A 20,631-nucleotide genomic window follows, 5' to 3' on the forward strand; every position below is an offset into this window, starting at 1 on the left:
CAGTCCAGCTGTGACCACACTGTTTAAGAAAACATCTCTATGTTGCATAGATTAATTGGTTCTGATATAATCTGATAAGGATATTTTAAGATTATTTACATAATCTCAGATAGCATTGTGTGTCATTACAATCAAGAAACTGGTGCAGACATGTACTAAAATATATTTCAAGAAACTAGATGCATATCTAAAATGCAGTATCTTTAGCATGCAACTTATAATTAACTACCATGTACAGTTTTAAATAAAAATGAGTATCTGATCTATACCATTTTTTTTTAACGGCACAAATTAACATTTAAAAGAAAAGTTATTTTTTGCATTTTATTCATTCAATTGTATTATTTTAAATACTTTTCTCACAGTTTCTAAACTCGCCAAGTTAGATTCAGGTCTTGTTCTTCTCATGTAGGCATGTCACTATCGGCCCAAAAATATGATCGAACAATAAACTGATGTGACAGCAGAAAGTAACTGATAGTTTGCTGCATCTGTCTCTTTATCAGAGGTATGCTAGACACAAAAATTACATGAATATCTTTAAGTGACGAAAGATATTCTTGTTTCTGTCCCTGCATGCCAATGTGCATACTATCCATCCTAAATTCTATGTGATGTTAGTAATTAGGTTTTAATGTGATTTTCAGTTAGGGCAGATAGGGTGGACAGTATGCACATTAGGACGCATGCTGGGTGTGTTTTGCTGCTTAGCATCATCAGTTTTGTCTCAGGTCAAGGTAAGTCCTGTGGGAGTGTTTAAATTAATTTCACTTTAGATTAATCTCCTGATACGTTGTATACATTTTGGGCTATCCTTTAGATTCAAGAATTACATTTGCTCTCGTACCATTTAGTTGGTGAATGCATAGCAGGAGTGATTGGGGACCATGCCAACGTTCCCTGTGTATATAATGAGTGAAAAATGCCTTACTTACTCCTTACTCCACATCTCATCTGAACGGAGAAGAGGAATGGAAATGATTTACACAGCTGTCTGGATGAAGGGACAAGTGGGGATGCAAAATCAGAATATAATCAGAAAATAGGACTCAAAAAAGAAAGTAATGCGGAAGTTCTATATACTTTGAATTTGTTACATGACGATCATTCCTTTGTGTTGCAGATGATTCATGTTGTGAGGGCACTTACATGATTTCGTGCAATGTGAAGCAATGGGCTTCCCTTCCTGAGACTGATGAGTAATATGGTTTGGAAATACTGGGTTCACACTTTGCCTTGAGATGGTGTAAATCTCATTAAAAACCATTGGTTTCCCCTTTTCCTGTATTGAGTATCCTCCTTTTCCCATATAATCAGCTAAACAAAAGACCTGCAACTGCATACAATGGAATAAAACATGTCAAGCAAAATACATAGATGTTCAGACCATGATAGATATACACATGTTAGGTTGTTGGTAAACTTTCATAGCTTTACCTATTTAACCTGAAGTAGTTAGACAAGCTTGAGCACAAATGCAGTTACTCTTTGTTATTGTATTAGTAATATATTCCACTGTCGTGTTGTTCTCTTTATTATCTGTTATGGGGTTATGTTTAAACTTAATATAATTAAAATATATTCACCATTGCTGACGCAATTTAGCACTGCATTTAACACATTTTTATTTTCACAGTGATGTTAATATTTGTATCAAAGTTAGTGTAAATTAAAGGCCTGGAAAAGACAAGGATTCAAACTGTACTGTACGTGTAACCAGATTACTACAAGTACAAACTGTGAAGCACTTCCTGGCAATAACTCAAAGTACACTGTGCGGGTACATCCTCACCTACTGCTGTTAGTCACAGCGGCTGATGACTTGAGCCTTTTGAGATTTTAGTTTTATTAACTAAACATTTGAGTGATATTAAGTATTGTAACATGGTGAATCGATGTCATTAGGGTATATTATTTTTGTATTGCGTTACATGAACATGACCGCATAATATTAAGTAATTGCATTTTTTAAAATGGCAGTTTTAAACATCCTCTACAGCTTTTACTTTTAATGATCTAAACGCAACTGTTACCAAACTCACCTATGTCAGCATATACAGAAGCCTCCTCTGACCCAGCTTTTGTCAACTTCACCCCTGCATGAAAAGAGAGCAGAGTTACCATACCAACCCATACAACCATGCACGAAACCTGTGTCACTGAGCCAGAAAACACAGAACCAGAGAGACGCAAATGTTTTTTTCATCCCCTCGCACTCCCATTTTCCCAAAATATGTGTAAAAATAACATTTGTCACCAAAAATCATTCTATTTGTGAAACGCAGAGAAAGTTGGGGCCAAATTAAGACTCAACAGCACCCCACAGTGGACGAAAATGTCCCCAAAATAACACAAGGGTTAATCTTGTGTTATAGCATTAGTGGCTCATTATTGACAAATTTTAAACATTCATCGGCCAAATTTGCCACATAAATTCATTTCAATTGAGCTGAAACTGTTTATGCTGTTAGGTTTATATAAATAGATATAGATGACATTACTAATGTATCTTACCCCTGGTTTCACAGAAAATATTTAAGCCTGGTATTAGATTAAATGTAAATCTAAAAGAAACGTGCACTGACTGGTCTTAAAACATGTCAGTTTCTTTGTTTTGTCTTATCGACGCACACCAGCAATGCTTTTTCCTAAGGCATGTTTCTAAAAATCCTTGAATGTCCTAAATGATCTACGTCCCAATCTATGACTCCTGACCTTAATGTTCACTGCTCAAACTGGAGTAGATTCAGATGACAGACACATTGTTGAAAAACACAATCCAAAATTACATGATACACACAAAAGGATTTTGAATAGATTGCTTTTTTAATTATTCTATTCTATATACTTGATGTTATTGTAACAAATGTACATGGTTTCTCCGCTTTTATAACAATGTCAGTTAATACTGAGCTTATGTTAGAAATATAACCTCTTAAACCTAAAGGATTTAGACATTTCTGTGAATAAGCTGTTCAGTGTGAAACAGTGATTTATATATTACGTATGATGTAGAAGAAGCTTTTTTGTACTATTTGTGATAATCACGCTTTTCTCAAAATTCAGGATAGACGGAAGAAACAACCCTTGCTTTAATTAATCAAATTCAGCCTTTATTAGACAAAAAAATACATACATATAGAACATTAAGAAATAGGTGACATTGTTATATTAATTTAATCAATTAAAATTGTGAAACTGTGGAAACTACTTATTTTGTAAATGACTACACAGTGTGGCCTTATAAACTGCTATTACAGAGGCTTAAATCTAGATGGCTTTGAATTGTTTCACTGACAGAACCTAATGTATTCTGGGATGATGAGCTGATCTGAATTAGGTGTGCTTGATTAAGACATGGAAAACATGCAGCGTTGGGAGGGCCTCCAGGATTGTGTATAAAGCAGAGGAGGTGAACTGTAGTCCTGGAGAGCTCAGCTGCCAGTAGCTTTGTAGGAACACTTCAGACCTTGATTAGTTTGTTCAGGTGTATTTGATTAAGGTTGAAGCAAAACTCTGCAGGGCCGCAGCTCTTCAGGGCCAAAGTTCACCAACCCAGTATAGCGTCTTATTTTCCTCAAAGTTGGCTTTTTAATGTACACATTAGTCAGCTTTCCTCCCATATGAAGCCGGAGAGAGAATCGTACAAAACTTTATTTGTCAGTATTTGATTAAGCTTGTGTTATACATGAACACAAATTCATCCTTACCAAAAAAAAGTTGAATCGTGTATTGCTTTTGGAACAAATGCTAGTTCGTAGTCATAATTGTGTCTTGTATGACTCTATTGGTGCTTATATCAAAAAATATATATATATATTTTATTAATTGTTGCAAAGGCACTGCGAGGCAAACCTCCTACTTCATTCACTTCTTTCTACCGGAGACTCATATTACTATAAAAATTACATATTTACTAGATCAACTACTATTATTCGTTTGAGTTCCTATGGTTTATTCAGATCATGTTAAAAGTGTTTTGTTTTTTATGCACCTTGGTTATAGAATAATACGGAAGCCATGATTTCCTTAGAATAAATTCCATCTACTGCAGAAATCCTAAATCTTTGATCTTGACCAGGACTGCCTGGAAGAAGAGACTCTATTGCTCAATGGGACCTTCCTGGTAAAAGAAAGGATACATAAAATAAATTAATTTTAATGTACTGAATTGCTTCTTAAACAAAATCTATATAATAAAATAGAAAAAAAACATTTGCTTCTTAATATTGGTGCAATATTGCAAAACATTTTTAGCATTCTTTAATAAATATTTAAAAATAACTATTTTATTTACAAACATCTCTATGGTTACTTTGAACAAAATAATGCTTCCTTCCCAAATAAAATAATGCTTCCTTGCTGAAAACTACTGACACTGAATGTGCATAAAATGAATACAGATTTCTTATCAGGTACGACAAAAATGAAATGTGTCCTAAAATGCTTACCGTAGCACGGAGAGCTTGGTCCAGGTCTGCAATAATATCTTCCTCATCCTCCAGGCCCACAGACAAACGAATGAGCGTATCACTGATGCCCAGTTCTTTCCTCTCATCCTCAGACAATGAAGCATGTGTCATAATTGCTCTGGAAAAGAAAGGGTGCACCATAAGAAGTAGAGGCAGATGAAATGTCTCCTAAAATAGGGGTTTTACTTGATTTTTGAATCAGATTTCCCTGGATAACTTACAATGACACCTGACAAAATATGGTATCAAATTAAGTAACAGAAATAATGGATTTACTGAATGACTTCTGGACCATAAATACCACAAACTTATCCACATGCATTTCAACAGATGCTATTTACACCAAGTGCAAACAGCAATGCGTTATAAATTTAAATTTCTGTTAAAATGTTATAATGCTATTTATACTTCTTGCAAATACTGGCCATTGTCTGCAACCTCATTATTGGGTTTGTTAGACTTAAACCCAGGTCGATAATGTCAAAATAAGTATAGCATGTTTTACCACCTGTTCTACTAGAACTAACAAGAGTCAGCCATTTATTGTAATGCTGAGCCAATCACACATTGGTGGGCGGAGACAGTGTAAACAGACTCTGCCAACAAGGCTGGCTATTTGCACTTAGTATAATTAGACACTCCGTTTCATAAAGACGATTAACATAATTGCTGTTTTTTGTCTATATATTATATCAAAAGCTTTCATGGAGAACAGTCAGTGGATGTGGACATACTTACGGGTGCCCTGCTAGACTCTCAACACCACCGAGACTATCAGCAAGCGTAATCAACTAAAATGCACAAAACAATACAAAATTCTTGAAATTGTAAGATGTAATAGATTTTCAAACAACGTTAAGCTTCAAAGCACCTTCAGACTGCTGAGGAAGGTTGAGGCATGCTCCAGTTTTCCTTTGATGTAGAAAGAGATCATCCCAGGACAGCCTGAGCACTGTCTCCTTGTCAGCTCGTGCTGAGGGTGAGATGGAAGACCTGAAGGAAAAGAGATGATCAAGGAATCTCTCTGTATCGGTTCAGTTTGAACAGTCCAGTTCAGTGTAGCTTAGAGGTGGCATCATACCAATGATTGTAAAAGAATGTACATACATTAAATATCAAACAGCACAGCTATTTTTAACCGTGATAATGGAATAATTATTTAATTACTTATACAGTCAGGTCCATATATTTTTGAACACACAAATTTTTGATTTTTTTTTGGGAGTACCCCCATTTTTAGGGACTCGCATGTAATCTGACAAATAAATGTGATCATAAATAAAATGTTTATTTTGAATATTTTGCTGAGAATCCTTTGCAGGCGTCACAAGATACAAAGAGTGCCAGGCCTTTACTGCAGCTGATATCAATTGTTGTTTGTTTGTGGGTCTTTCTGCCTTTAGTTTTGTCTTCAGCAGGTGAAATGCAAGGATTGAGATCAGAAGTTTTACTTGACCACTGCAGAATATTCCACTTTTCCAACTTCAAATGATTCCAGCTGTCACGCCATCAGTAAACACCAGTAACCGAGCACCACTAGAAACCATGTTTAATCATGCCATCACACTGCTCCACCATATTTTACAGATGTTGTGCGCTTTGGATCAGGAACTGCATCCCTTCTCCATACATTTTTCTTCCTGTCATTTTTGAGATGCACCTGTATATGGACCTAACTGTACACATCACAACAAACCACAGCCACCTGGGAAGATGACTCTGTCCACTCTTGGGTCGGCCTCCAGAAACTGTGCCGCAGCCATTGCGTTCCTGAAGTGCTGCTTCATTCTCACGTGGAGCGTCTTCAGACCCCGGTGGCACATATAACAGTCAAATGGAGAAGGTACACTCCCAAGAGCTGAAGAAAATGGAAAAGGAAAATAAAAGGAAAGTAAATCTTTTACTTCTGCTATACTCAATTTGACTTTTTTATTTGAGCCAGGCGTAATTCTGCAATATATTGTTATTTCTAAAAAAACATATCAGAAGGTTTAATCTTCATGCAAGGACTGTGGTAGTATGACTGTCACGAACAGCACCTCTGTGGCTCTCTCCGACCACCACCGGAGGGAGCTCTCACCGGAATACTGATCACCAAAGACTCAATTTCCCACAACCCCATGCCTTGGGCTGATTAGAGCCACCAGGTGTTACTCATTAGACTCAGCCTTTATAAGGAACTTCCCTACGATCACTCTTTGCGAAGTCTTGTTTGTTTATACAGCAATTCCGAGCGTTTACTCTTGTTTTGATTATCTGTTGCCGACCCTGACCGTGTTTGTTTCTGTGATTGTTCTCTGCCTGCCTACCGACCTATTGCCTGTTACCGTTTTGTCTCCTGGATCTCCTGTATTGCTCTGCTTACTCCTGTTTTGACCCTGCTTGCCTGACCACGATTAAACCCTGTCGCACATGGATCCAACCGTCTTTGATTATTCATTACAGAAGACTTTGCCACAAACGGATCCAGCAGAAATGTTTCATCTGATGTCAGAAGTCTCGTCCCAAGCTACCATCCTCGCCACACATCAGCAACAGCTGCATAAGCTCACCACGTTGACGGAAGAGCTGGTGAGGTCGATCCAAGCGTTAACCCTTGCTGCCGCTTACCCAACCCAGCACACCGCCCCACCTGCTCAACCCACTCAACCAACCTTGATGCCGCCTCAACCTAACCCTGATCCGCATCTCAGTTTGCCCGACAAATTCGACGGGTCATCCTTTTATTGCAATGTTCCTTGTTCATTACCCAGCAACCCAGTTTATACCCCACCAAAGACAGCAAGGTTGCTCTGATCTGTTCCCTGCTCACCGGGAGAGCGCTCGAATGGGCCACAGCCACTTGGGAGGCGCGCCGTATGTCTTTCCCCTCTTATAATGATTTCATGCGCGAATTCAGGGAGGTTTTCGAACATGTAGCCGAGAGAAAGAACCCGAGACCAGCTGCTCACCATATCACAAGGTACCAACACTGCTGCCGATTACACGCTAACCTTTCGCACGCTTGCCGTCCAATCAGGTTGGGGAGAATCGCCACTCAAGGTGATGTATCGAAGGGGTTTAAACACCGAACTCCAGGCGGAACTGGCTTGTCGCAATGACGGCAGATCGCTAGAAGAAGTCATGGAAATCACTATCAAGTTGGATAATATTCTCAGAGCACGCCGCGGCAAGTATGCGATTCCCTCTTTTCAAAACCCTGTTCGTTCACCGTCACCTGAGCCCATGCAGATCAGCTCAACCCATTTAGACTCAGAGGAGCGAGAGAGAAGAGTACGCGAACGGTTATGTCTCTACTGTGGTCAAGCCGGGCACTTTCGAGTTTACTGTCCTACATGTCCCCAGCACCAGTGACCTGCGTCAGTGAGACCCCCAACTCATTCTGATTCTTTCGAAATCAACGTTCAGTTGAAAGTGAAGTCGACATGGATTACTGCTACAGCCCTCGTTGATTCAGGAGCAGCCGGTAATTTTATCGATAAAGCCTTTGCGGAATCCAACAGAATCCCTCTCATTCCATGTGAACCCCATGTAGCCGTGGCGGCGGTAGATGGACGGCCAATCGGATCAGGAACTATTTCATCAGTCACTCAACCCCTAACACTGCAAGCTAGCCCTCTTCACTCGGAATCTATACGCCTCTTTGTGATCCACTCTCCCAAACACCACCTCATCCTTGGTCTACCCTGGCTTGAGACTCACAACCCCACTATATCCTGGACCGATCGCCAAATAACACATTGGTCAACTAACTGCCGCAAACACTGTCTGAGTACTCCCACGCACCACTTACCTACTAAAACACTCCCCGCTGAAGAAAAGGTCTCCGTCCCACTCAAACTCCCTGTTGAATACCAAGACTTAGCCTTAGCTTTTAGTGAAAAAGGTGCAATGAAATCATACATAGAGGAAGAACTTGCCAAGGGATTCATTCGTCCCTCTACTTCCCCAGCATCAGCCGGGTTCTTCTTTGTTAAGAAAAAGGATGGTAGCCTGCGGCCCTGCATTGATTATCGCGGTCTGAACGAGGTCACGATTAAGTACCGCTACCCACTGCCACTAGTACCAGCCTCTCTGGAACAACTCCGCAGAGCCAAGTTCTTCACCAAGTTAGATCTTCGTAACGCCTATAACTTGATCCATATCAGAGAGGGAGATGAATGGAAAACAGCTTTCTCCACGACTTCCGGGCACTACGAATATCTTGTTATGCCGTTTGGGCTCGCGAACAGTCCATCTGTCTTCCAGGCCTTCATGAATGAGGTGTTTAGAGACATGCTAAACCAATTTATAATCGTCTACATGGATGACATTCTCGTCTATTCCGACAGCCTTGATGCTCATGTCTCTCACGTAAGGACAGTCCTCCAGCGCCTGATAGAGAATCAATTGTACGCCAAGCTCCAGAAATGTGAGTTTCATAAGACTCAAGTGGCCTACCTGGGCTATATCATCAGTTCTGAGGGGGTAACGATGGATGAGCACAAGGTCAAGGCAGTCGTAGAGTGGCCGCGCCCCTCCACAGTCAAGGAATTGCAACGATTTCTGGGCTTCTCTAATTTTTATCGGAGATTCATCCGTAATTTCAGTATTGTAGCCGCACCTCTCACCACGCTAGTCAAAAAGAATTCTCATCGTCTTTCTTGGTCACCTGACAGCATCCAGGCATTTGACTCACTCAAGAGAAAATTCACGCGTCTGCCCGATACTCCATCACCCAGACCCTGATCGAGAGTTTATTGTGGAAGTCGATGCTTCTAACGTTGGTATTGGAGCAATATTATCGCAACGCCACGGACAGCCAGCAAAACTCTTTCCATGTGCCTACTTCTCCCGTAAGCTTAACTCCGCTGAGCGTAACTATGATGTGGGGGACAGAGAACTTCTTGCAATGAAGTCAGCTCTTGAGGAGTGGCGGCATTGGCTGGAGGGGGCTAAAGTACCGTTCACCATTTTGACCGATCACAGAAACCTGGAGTACATTCAGTCTGCCAAACGTCTGAATTCACGACAAGCCAGATGGTCGCTGTTTTTCTCCAGATTTGATTTTCGCCCAGGGTCAAAGAACACTAAAGCGGATGCCTTATCCAGGCAGTTTGAGAGCATCCCTCAGGAATTCTCTCACGAACCCATCCTACCGTCAGCCCGCATTGTTGCTCCAGCCCAGTGGGATATCATGACCGAGATCACAGAGGCCCAACTTTCCGAACCAGTCCCACCAACATGCCCTCCCAATCGAACGTACGTGCCTCAAACATTACGGCAAAGAGTTCTGCATTGGGTTCATTATACCCCCAGCACCGGTCATCCAGGTATCACAGCCACCCTCCAATTAGTCAACAATCGTTTCTGGTGGCCAACCATTCGCTCAGACACCATCCACTTCGTTCAACAGTGTGAGACGTGCAACATCACAAAGACCTCCCATCAACGCCCAGCAGGACTCCTTCAACCACTACCCATACCAGAAAGACCATGGTCTCACATTGCCATAGATTTTGTAACCAATCTACCAGCTTCCAACTCCTTTACCACGGTACTCACGGTCGTGGACCGGTTCTCCAAATCATGCAGGTTCATACCTTTGCCTAAACTACCCACAGCCTGGGAGACCGCCGAAGTACTTTTGCAACAGGTATTCCGCTTCTATGGCCTACCCAAAGACATCGTGTCTGATCGCGGTCCACAGTTCACCTCTCGAGTCTGGCAAGCCTTCTGTTCACAACTTAACATTAACATAAGTCTAACCTCAGGATATCACCCTCAATCCAATGGTCAAGCCGAACGTCAGAACCAAGAACTGTCACAATTTCTCCGGAGTTACTGTCACAACAACCAACAGGACTGGAGTCGTTATTTAGTCTGGGCTGAGTATGCACAGAACTCCTTAAGGAAACCATCCACTGGCCTAACTCCCTTTCAATGCGTTCTGGGCTTTCAACCTCCATTATTCCCCTGATCTGGAGAACCCTCCGCACTGCCCGCAGTCAACTCATGGCTACAAAGGAGTGAGGAGGTCTGGAACTCCGCTCATGTCCATCTCAGAGGAGCAGTCAGAAGGTTCCAAGCTCAGACAGATCGTCATCGCCGAGATGCACCGGAGTACTCACCTGGTGACTGGGTTTGGCTATCAACCCGAGACCTCCGCCTCCGGCTACCATGCAAGAAATTAAGTCCAAGGTACGTGGGTCCCTTCAAAATCATTTCGCAAGTCACGCCTGTTTCTTACCGTCTCGATCTCCCTGCTAATTACCGCATCGCTTCTACTTTCCATGTCTCATTGCTCAAACCCACCGGTGGCCCGGGAGGAGAGAGGGACCAGGAGGAGGTCGCTGCCAACGACACCCCTCCCTTAATCATCGACGGCGAGGAGGCCTACCAGGTTCGTGAAATCCTGGATTCACGACGCCGAGGCAGGGAATTACAATACCTCATTGACTGGGAAGGCTATGGACCCGAGGAGAGGTCTTGGATACCTGCCCGAGACATTCTCGATCCCGCACTCACTGCCACCTTTCACCATGACCATCCCGACAAACCTGCTCCCAGACCCCGTGGAAGACCTCGGCGTCGAATTACTCCTCGCTTCCGGAGCCGCTCGCAGGGGGGGGGCTCTGTCACGAACAGCACCTCTGTGGCTCTCTCCGACCACCACCGGAGGGAGCTCTCACCGGAATACTGATCACCAAAGACTCAATTTCCCACAACCCCGTGCCTTGGGCTGATTAGAGCCACCAGGTGTTACTCATTAGACTCAGCCTTTATAAGGAACTTCCCTACGATCACTCTTTGCGAAGTCTTGTTTGTTTATACAGCAATTCCGAGCGTTTACTCTTGTTTTGATTATCTGTTGCCGACCCTGACCGTGTTTGTTTCTGTGATTGTTCTCTGCCTGCCTACCGACCTATTGCCTGTTACCGTTTTGTCTCCTGGATCTCCTGTATTGCTCTGCTTACTCCTGTTTTGACCCTGCTTGCCTGACTACGATTAAACCCTGTCACACATGGATCCAACCGTCTTTGATTGTTCATTACAATGACATGTGGGAGGTATGGGGTGAATCTTGAAAAAAATCAAATAATTTGATCAAATTATACATAGTGATTACACAAGGATTTGGCAGCAGATATTAAAACAGCATATTGCATTCACCTGAAAGACAAGTAACTATTTTGAAATGGAAAAAAAACATAGTATATACAGTGTCACATAGTTATATTTGAATATTGATCCTGGTGTTTCTCTGGGTCATGTTAAAGCACATCTTCAGTATATTTATGTATTTTTGCACTGGTTTGCTCCCCTCCATTATGCAATCTTGTTATTGAGGACAAACAAACTCCCTCCTGTTCCTGAACTAATTCCCTGTCTGCTTGCCATGGTGGGGATCACATCGTACACCACCCCAACTGTCTGAAACAACAACGGCCATGATTATGTCTCCCTTGATGCTGCAGAACCTCTCAATTTAGTGGCTCGTGTTGCTGTGTACCCCAATGTGAGGGCAAATCTATGTCACAAATCCAGTCCACAAACTTGTATTCATTCTCCACCAGATGTCACTCCACTGTTGTATTTCACCCAAAAACTTCATTCCGATCATCCACAGCACTGATGACACACACACACACACACACACACACCTGATTGCCCTCATTACACGCTCACCTGTATTCCATCACTCACACACCTTAAACAACAATTCCTCGCTCTACTCCACGTGAGTATTGATCTACATTTGGCACTTAGTGCATTACAGTGCTATTCTGTGGGGTGTTTTTTTTTTGTTTTTTTTTTTTACTTTTTTCTTAAATATACACATTTATATGTGTGCATTAATTGATTCTAATCTATTTTTTCTGTCCCTACAAACAGTAAAATGAAGCTTTGAATTTAGGTACTTCAAAAACAAATTGTTGATTAGAAATATAATGTAGCGATTCAATATGGAAACTTTTATTATTTTATTTGATTTCAAACGATATATATGCACATATATATATATATACACACATACATATATATACACATACACACATACATATATACACACATATACACATACATATATATATATATATATATATATATATATATATATATATATATATATATATATATATATATATATATATAAATAATTAGTATATAAATAATGATACTGCCTTGCATATATCATTCCTTACCACTCAGCAAAAACTTCAGTCGTTCATTGAGATCATCACGGTTGAGAGAAATCAGTCCCATCACAACATCAATGTGTCCTGAAATTACATGGATAATTTGAACTTTGATACTTTTGAACTTAAATCAAAAGTTAATCTAATCAATCTTCAGTTTATCTTTTAATTTGTTCTTACCATTCATGTACTTTGTTGCAGAGTACATGCAGACGTCTGCTCCAAGTGCAAGGGGGCGCTGTTCCAGAAATGAGAAAAAAAGGTGAAACACTGTATTTCTGTATTGTTTTCATCAGAACAAAGACATTCATACAGTTTTTAAACTACTTGAGGGTGAGTAATTGGCAATTTGGTTGAACCTTTCTTTTAGGTCAGTATTTAATTCCTATATGAGAAAACTAACTGGGTCCCAAATGACACACTATGAATTCAATTATTTATATAGGGTTATTTTGTAAGGAATAAGAGTCTGACAGCCCCTCTCCCTTCATGGCGTAATTAAAGCTGCGACAGTTGAGTGCATGAAGTGTTCAATGTTCCATTTAATTTTTCTGGTTATTTAAGTGAATAATACAGGTATTTAAGGTGCACTTTTTCTTTTTGGAATTTTCAGTGTGAATGCACTATTCATACTACAAAACATCATATCATCAATCATCAATAAGTACATAAGTACACAACTTCTATCCCCTGCATGTATTATACTCATTGCTTAATAAAAAGGTCGTTTATCCTAAATCATTTTTTAATTAGTGGCACAGTGTGAGACATTAAGGCATGCTCTCTGAACATGTTAATGTTGCTTTATTTTCACAAACCAAACACCAGCAGCACTTGGTTATTTATTAAAATAATGTAAATGTTCATACCTGAAAATAGGGCGACATGAAAGTGTTGTCCACAACAACAATTATATCCTTGTTGTGCGTATGGACAATATCAGAACAGGCCTTGATGTCCACCACCTTCAATGTAGGGTTTGTGGGTGTTTCAATCCATAACATCTGTAGACATTATGTGAAATTAAATATTTAATATGCAATTTCAGATAGAGTGGTACTTCCCAGATCTAATTTACATGTATATATTGTCAGATTTTAAACGGGAAATTACTTATATTTGAACAGCAAATATTTCCCAAATCAAAATTTTCTGTAACTTTTTTTAAGCTTTCTCTGCCAGGTGTACCTTTGTATTTGGTTTCAGAGCTGCTTTTATCTCCTCTAGCTTTGTGAGATCAGCAAAAGAGACACCAAGGCCAAATTTCACAGCTATTTTTGAGAAATACTTATTTGTTCCTGGTGTGAAAAACGACAGATTCAGCCAAAGTCAACAATCAACTATCATTGTATTCATTAATAGAAGCAGTAACTCACCTCCATAAACATCATTCATGCACAGAATTTCATCTCCAGCCTTAAGAAGATGCGCGATGGTCAAAGTTGCAGCCATACCAGAGGCAAGAGCAAAACCTATTAGCAAAATTAGACAGAGTTTTAGTTTATGGCAATGTCTTATAACATATAAATGTGTTGGTGATAGACTCACAGTGTTGTGCACCGTCCAAAGCAGCAACCGCTCTCTCCAGACAGCTTCTTGTGGGATTTCCACACCTGCTGTAGCTAAAACCCTGGCAGAATAAAATAACAAGGGAAGAAAAGTTTTCTGAGTTGTACATATAAAAAGGTAAAATCTGTGAATTAGGAATTAGGAAAAATACATTTAAGTTTATATATATATATATATATATATATATGTATATAGAGTGTAACTTCTTAATGAAGAAAGGGAAGGTCACTTAAACCACCTGTCTTTTCTCATGTTGTTGCAGAGTAAATATTCAGTCAACTTTCAGTCAATGCAGCATCTTTGTATCATGACTTCAGTCTGATCAGTTTGTTTTTGTTTTTGTCTGTCAAACAGTCTGCCATGTGCTTGTGTTTTCCCGCCCCATTGTCATCTGATTAATCACTTAATTAGCTGCGTTCTCACCTGTGGCTCATTAGCTCCTTAACTGCTCCCCCTACTTAAGCTCCCTTTGTTTGCAGTCTTGTGTCTGACCGTTGTGGTGTGAGGATGCTGCAAGTGTGTCCAGTCCAGTCCAGTCCAGTCCAGTCCAGTCCAGTCCAGTCCAGTCCAGTCCAGTCCAGTCCAGTCCAGTCCAGTCCAGTCCAGTCCAGTCCAGTCCAGTCCAGTCCAGTCCAGTCCAGTCCCCAAGTTTAGCTGGTATTTTTAGTTTGTTTTTTTTCTCTTCGCTCGCTCTGCCATTTTGTTTTCTCCAGACCTCCGATCCCCTTTGCCGGGCCTGGTTCCTCCGGTGCAGTGTTTGGCAGCTCGCTCTCACCTGATCCTTTGGATCTGACACTGGAATCGAGCAGCAGGACTATGTAGAGACTATCAAGTTTCCCGTTTTGATTTTCCTTCTGAAGTTTTCTGTTCCTCTGCCCCAGTCAAGTTTTTGTTCTAAGACTACAAATAAATTAAGTTGAACCTGCTATTGAATCCGTGTTCGTTCCTGACACTTTGATTATTAATGTAATCTGTAACCACTCTTCTGTAAAGTTATCTTATTTGTTCACCAGACACTGTTTCTAGGTTATGGATCTTAGGAGTGCATTTTAAATCAGCTTGAACTAGCCAAAACTAGTTTTAAAACAGGGTATTTGAGCATTATAATGAAGAACTTCACCTTATCCTGTGATGTTGTTTAAATGTAAACTTTTGTTAAATTATCCGATCTTATCACAAACAGGCCTAGCTCGTAGTTTGCTAAGTGCAGCCTGCTTGAAAACAACAAATCACAACCTACTTATTCAAATACCGGACTAAAACGACAATTATATTCTCAATATCAACCCCTTACGAAGTATGTGGTCGACTCACCGCGTGTTTCCCCGGTTCGTGTTGTTTAAAGGTAGTGGAGAGTGAAATAGGAGGCACTACGGCCCTAGAGTTCCACTGCTCCGGCTCTGAACCGACGTGGATCGCATCTGTAGCGAATGATTTGAAGAGCGGCTGGTAGCCGTCTGAGCTGTCCTTCTGCCTTCGTGAAGCCATGCGTGTGCTCGGATGTGACTGACGATGAGATTACCGGGTCCTTGAGATCACAGAAGAGTGAATAGCTCTCTCTTACTGTAGTCTCTTAATAAACCGGAGGGTCTGCTCCAGCTAAAACTTTCTACGCCAATCACTGGATGTCCAGCGCAGCGGAATGAAGCGGATTGGCCATTACGCAGAGGTCTAGGGTTCATTTCTATTATAGATTTTATTGTTTTTAGTGACTTATTGTCTTAATTACTTACCTAATATCTTTACCTAGTGTGAAGATATTTATTCAGAGTTTTGAAATGCAAGCCAAAAGTTCACTGGAAGAACAACCTGGACCTGTACAAATTGTTCTCCTTAGACGCTGTTGCATGTATAAATGTAATTTGAGATTATTATATTTACCAATATTTCTATGGGTGTTTTCTTTTTTGGGCGACTTTAATACACTCTTAAAAATAACATTTTTGGTTCCACAAAGAACCAAACGGTTCTTTAAAGAATGACCCCTTTCTTACCTTTTTATAACCTGAAGAACCTTCTTACTGTAATCAATCAATTCTAGTACCAAACGTATGCTGTTATGAATAGATCTTTCACCAAAAAAGCTAGATTGAGTTTTCATTCTAGGTGCAATAATTCCAGATAATAATTTATAGTCAGTAAAATAGGTCTTATAGGGTTAAATATTATTAGACATGGTTTTCTTAGTCACTTTGATGCACAAAAGAAGTATGTGCGTTTCTCAAAGCAATTTGTACAAACAGCAACAACAATGCTTGAAACAAAGCCTGTAATAATAGCCTGTAATCTATAGATCATCTCTCAAAAGTAAGTTTTTATGCCAATGAACATATCAGTGCCATTCATTCTAATGATATGTTCATCGGCATAAAAACTTATGTCCTTATGGTCCTTGTGTCATTAGTTCACAAACAAATCAAAATCTAACAGTGCACTTAGTATTATACCTGATGTAAACTATGGTTACAGTTTGGATGGCATTTGCTGTACTGAAATGCAGAAGGCTGCACTTCTTATGTATGCCATTTATCCATTTGAAAAGTAGAAATTTGCACATTACTGTATGTGTGATATGACTGAAAAAGACCGGATAGGATTTACAGTAAGACTTTTACTAGTGGTCTGACCAAAAAAAGAAAAAAATCTGAGAAAAACACATTACAATGTCATTGTAAAATAAAAAAAGAAAAGAAATATGTCACCAAGGTGAAAATACATTTAGAAAGTCCAATGTCCGAATTTGTAATTTGGCCTCAATCTTTACACGCTTTCCATTAAAGGTTCAGATTCAATTGAATTAGTTGATCTATATTCTCTCCATTAGTGAAAGTCAATATTTGCTTGAACAATTAATAACACATTTTCAAGTCAAACAGAAATGTGTAGAAAACATGTTTAATGTATGACAGCTAAATAAACCATTTTGCAATTACCGCAATAACGTAGGCTTTATGATAAACTGACTAACTTGAGGTTTTGAGAGGCAAGACTATAGCACAGAAAATATAATACATTTTGAGTAACACGACAACAGTAACCAATAACATAGGAAAGCACAGATAAATGTACATAATCACTTCGTGAATGTACCAAAGCAATTGTAACTTTTTTTCAAAAGAATGAAAAACCTTTTATGATGTGCACAAGGCACTAGATGATGTGGAGGTGGAACAAGTAGAATTTCATTTCTGACCTGATTTCTGTCAGCTGATTCTGTCTCTTTTATCTCCATCAAAAGTTCTGACAGGTGTGTGCTAAATTAGTACTGATGTTTCCATGTGGGTAATTGTGTTCTGACTGACCTTAAACGGTGCATGCTTGAGTAAACGATATTAAATACTAGTGCTTTCTAAATGGTGTAAGCACTTTGGAAATGTAGCAATTTGTGTGAAATTTGTGAGGAATTTGAGTTTTGCGGTAACAGTTCACCGAATCTTACTTGTGTCAAAGCAGGGCAATAGTGTTTAGGGAGGGGTGTGCTTTTTTTAAAAATGCCGTTTTGGTTTTGAAATTTTACTTCAAATGCCTGGTTATAGTGTTTGAGCTATTGAGAACACCATTACTGAATTGTTTTGAATAACAGATATAATATCAATTCAGAGAAATCTATAAAATTCGGTGTCAGCCCATTCAAGCTCACATTATCCAATTCTTCTGTCCCTGATTTTAACAAGACTCTATCACACACCAGAATAAAGGACGCTATCTAACATCACAGATGTGACATTAAGATTTATCAACATCTATAGGTCGCACAAACAAGAAAAACCTGAAACATAAAGAAGCATATAAATGAATGTTTATTGATGTGAGCACAGATGGTGCTCTTATAAGAAGAAAGATTTAACATTTTGTTTTGTTTTAACAATTTGTTTTAATAGAAAACTATTAAAACAAATTGCAACACCAGCAGACTTGTTGGTCCCATGACTAAATAATATTTAATCACCCCCACTGGTTAGTCCAGAATTTAATATCTACCAGCACAATGATAGCGGAAAAGCCTGTGATCTCACAAATGAACCTTGAATTGTTTTACGGTACATATAATCTAATTTGGTTTGCAATATTAATAGTTTATCTTCTAATAGTTAATTCTGCTATATTACAATATTGACTCCTAGATAAGTTTCTGGGTTTTTTTTCATGGCAAACTGGTCACTAAACGTTATCGAACCTTCTTTAAAATGTACAAATTCCCATTTATTACAAAAACTTCAGGTTCAGATAATATTTATCTTTGTCCATTTAAAAATATTACTTTTTTTGGTATAGATTTAGATTTGTGTCCAATTTTCATTAACTATAGTTGCTTGTTATCATGCATATTACTAGCATATTGGCTGTTCTTCTAAAGAACATATTAATGGGTAGTTGATGTGTCCTTTGGTGTGACATAAAAATAAAACTAATTTAAAAAACAAATAATATTTGTAACTGTAAGAACAAACATACATTTTTTAGTTTAAAACTCAATTCCACAGCACTGAATGTGGCAAAAAATACAATTTTAACACTGCATTTTCTTACATAAATACACTTGCCTTTTAATACCTGTTGACATTGATTCTGATAAAAAAATAAATAAATCAAGTATTGACAAAAAGCAACAATATGCTGTATTTTTTTTCTAACATGGAAAAGATTTCTGTAACACACACTCACGTGTTTCAGACATGAATAAACTGTTTCCTGGACTTAGTGTTCTAGACTTCTAGATGTTTTCCCTGGTACATCGATATCAAAAAGATGAATCTGATGGGAAATTAAGATAAAACAGTATAAATGCATAAATGTTTGAGAGGTTTTTTTTAACAAGCCAAACTGTTTACTCAAATGTTTCTCAAAACTTCCTTAAATATACATGTATATCTATACTATATATATATATATATATATATACTGTTCAAAAGTGTAAGAGTAAGTTTTTTTTATGTTTTTAAAGTCTCTCCAAGGCTGCATTTATTTAATCAAAATACAGTAAAAACACTAATATGACAAAATATTAAATACTAAATATTATTAAGTATTACTACAATTTCAAATATATGTCATTTATTCCTGTCTGCAGTCAAGTCTTCAGAGTAATACGATCCTTCATAAATCATTCTAATGTACTGACGTGGATGTCAAGAAACATTTCATATAATCAGTTTTACTTTTTTACTATTTTTTTTAAACTGTGATTTATTTGAAGAAGAAATCTTACATAACCAAAATGTCTACCGTCACATACTTTCCTGTGTTTGACAAGCAGCTTTCCATCAGGTCCGAAAACTAAGCAGGTGTTAAAGAGCTTTTCTCCATCCTTCTCAGGAATGGAACCTACAACAAGACACAGCCATGTAAGGGAGATAAAAACTAGTGACACTGAACTGGTTTGAGTCTGAGGATCTCACCGCCCACTAAATAGACCCCACAGTCCTTGGCTGCCTCCGACAACACCTGTGTGGATTCTCCTGGGATCTTCTCAGCATACTCGGCAAAGAACCCAGTTCCATAAGGCGAGTTGAAGCACTCCTGCCAAAAAAAAATATACATAATGGATTACTGAATACCATATTTTTTTATAAACCAATATTAATATAGCCATAACCCAAGATATGGAATGTAATACTCACAGGTAAGACTACAACTTTTGCTCCTTGTTCTGCAGCCTCCTTCACAAGTTGTCCGCCTTAATCTTTGAGACATGTAACTGCACCACAGCCAGACGATCTCTAGAGAACAGAAAGTTGATTGTTTGTTTATTAGCTGCTTGCAGGTCGATGATTTACAACACTTTCAACTTTTTGCATGAAAAGAGAGCAGAGTTACCATACCAACCCATACAACCATGCACAAAACCTGTGTCACTGAGCCAGAAAACACAGAACCAGAGAGACGCAAATGTTTTTTTCATCCCCTCGCACTCCCATTTTCCCAAAATATGTGTAAAAATAACATTTGTCACCAAAAATCATTCTATTTGTGAAACGCAGAGAAAGTTGGGGCCAAATTAAGACTCAACAGCACCCCACAGTGGACGAAAATGTCCCCAAAATAACACAAGGGTTAATCTTGTGTTATAGCATTAGTGGCTCATTATTGACAAATTTTAAACATTCATCGGCCAAATTTGCCACATAAATTCATTTCAATTGAGCTGAAACTGTTTATGCTGTTAGGTTTATATAAATAGATATAGATGACATTACTAATGTATCTTACCCTGGTTTCACAGAAAATATTTAAGCCTGGTATTAGATTAAATGTAAATCTAAAAGAAACGTGCACTGACTGGTCTTAAAACATGTCAGTTTCTTTGTTTTGTCTTATCGACGCACACCAGCAATGCTTTTTCCTAAGGCATGTTTCTAAAAAATCCTTGAATGTCCTAAATGATCTACGTCCCAATCTATGACTCCTGA

General features: G+C 39.0%; 1 protein-coding gene and 1 long non-coding RNA gene across 3 annotated transcripts; both read right to left on the reverse strand.

The window, feature by feature from the left end:
- Positions 1-3,409: 3,409 nt before the first annotated feature.
- Positions 3,410-15,709, reverse strand: LOC122346729 (cystathionine gamma-lyase-like). Its single transcript, XM_043241577.1, has 12 exons — positions 15,536-15,709; positions 14,201-14,282; positions 14,029-14,124; positions 13,841-13,950; positions 13,522-13,656; positions 12,833-12,890; positions 12,659-12,736; positions 6,178-6,330; positions 5,344-5,465; positions 5,211-5,263; positions 4,452-4,590; positions 3,410-4,123 (listed from the first exon to the last, which is right to left on the reverse strand). Exons 1-12 carry the CDS (start codon positions 15,707-15,709, stop codon positions 4,103-4,105), a joined length of 1,221 nt encoding a protein of 406 aa, XP_043097512.1. The 3' UTR covers positions 3,410-4,102.
- A 10-nt stretch (positions 15,710-15,719) lies between these two features.
- LOC122346731 lies at positions 15,720-19,986 on the reverse strand. 2 transcript variants are annotated; one of them, XR_006251164.1, is made up of 5 exons: positions 19,843-19,986; positions 19,621-19,741; positions 19,458-19,546; positions 18,887-18,976; positions 15,720-15,749 (listed from the first exon to the last, which is right to left on the reverse strand). It is a non-coding gene; the product is annotated as an uncharacterized LOC122346731 (long non-coding RNA). The 2 variants fall into 2 exon arrangements; XR_006251163.1 differs by lacking the exon at positions 15,720-15,749 and having other exon boundaries at positions 18,003-18,976.
- Between the last annotated feature and the right edge of the window lie 645 nt (positions 19,987-20,631).

This window comes from Puntigrus tetrazona, chromosome 6 (assembly GCF_018831695.1).
Source record: "Puntigrus tetrazona isolate hp1 chromosome 6, ASM1883169v1, whole genome shotgun sequence".
Classification (NCBI taxonomy): domain Eukaryota; kingdom Metazoa; phylum Chordata; class Actinopteri; order Cypriniformes; family Cyprinidae; genus Puntigrus; species Puntigrus tetrazona.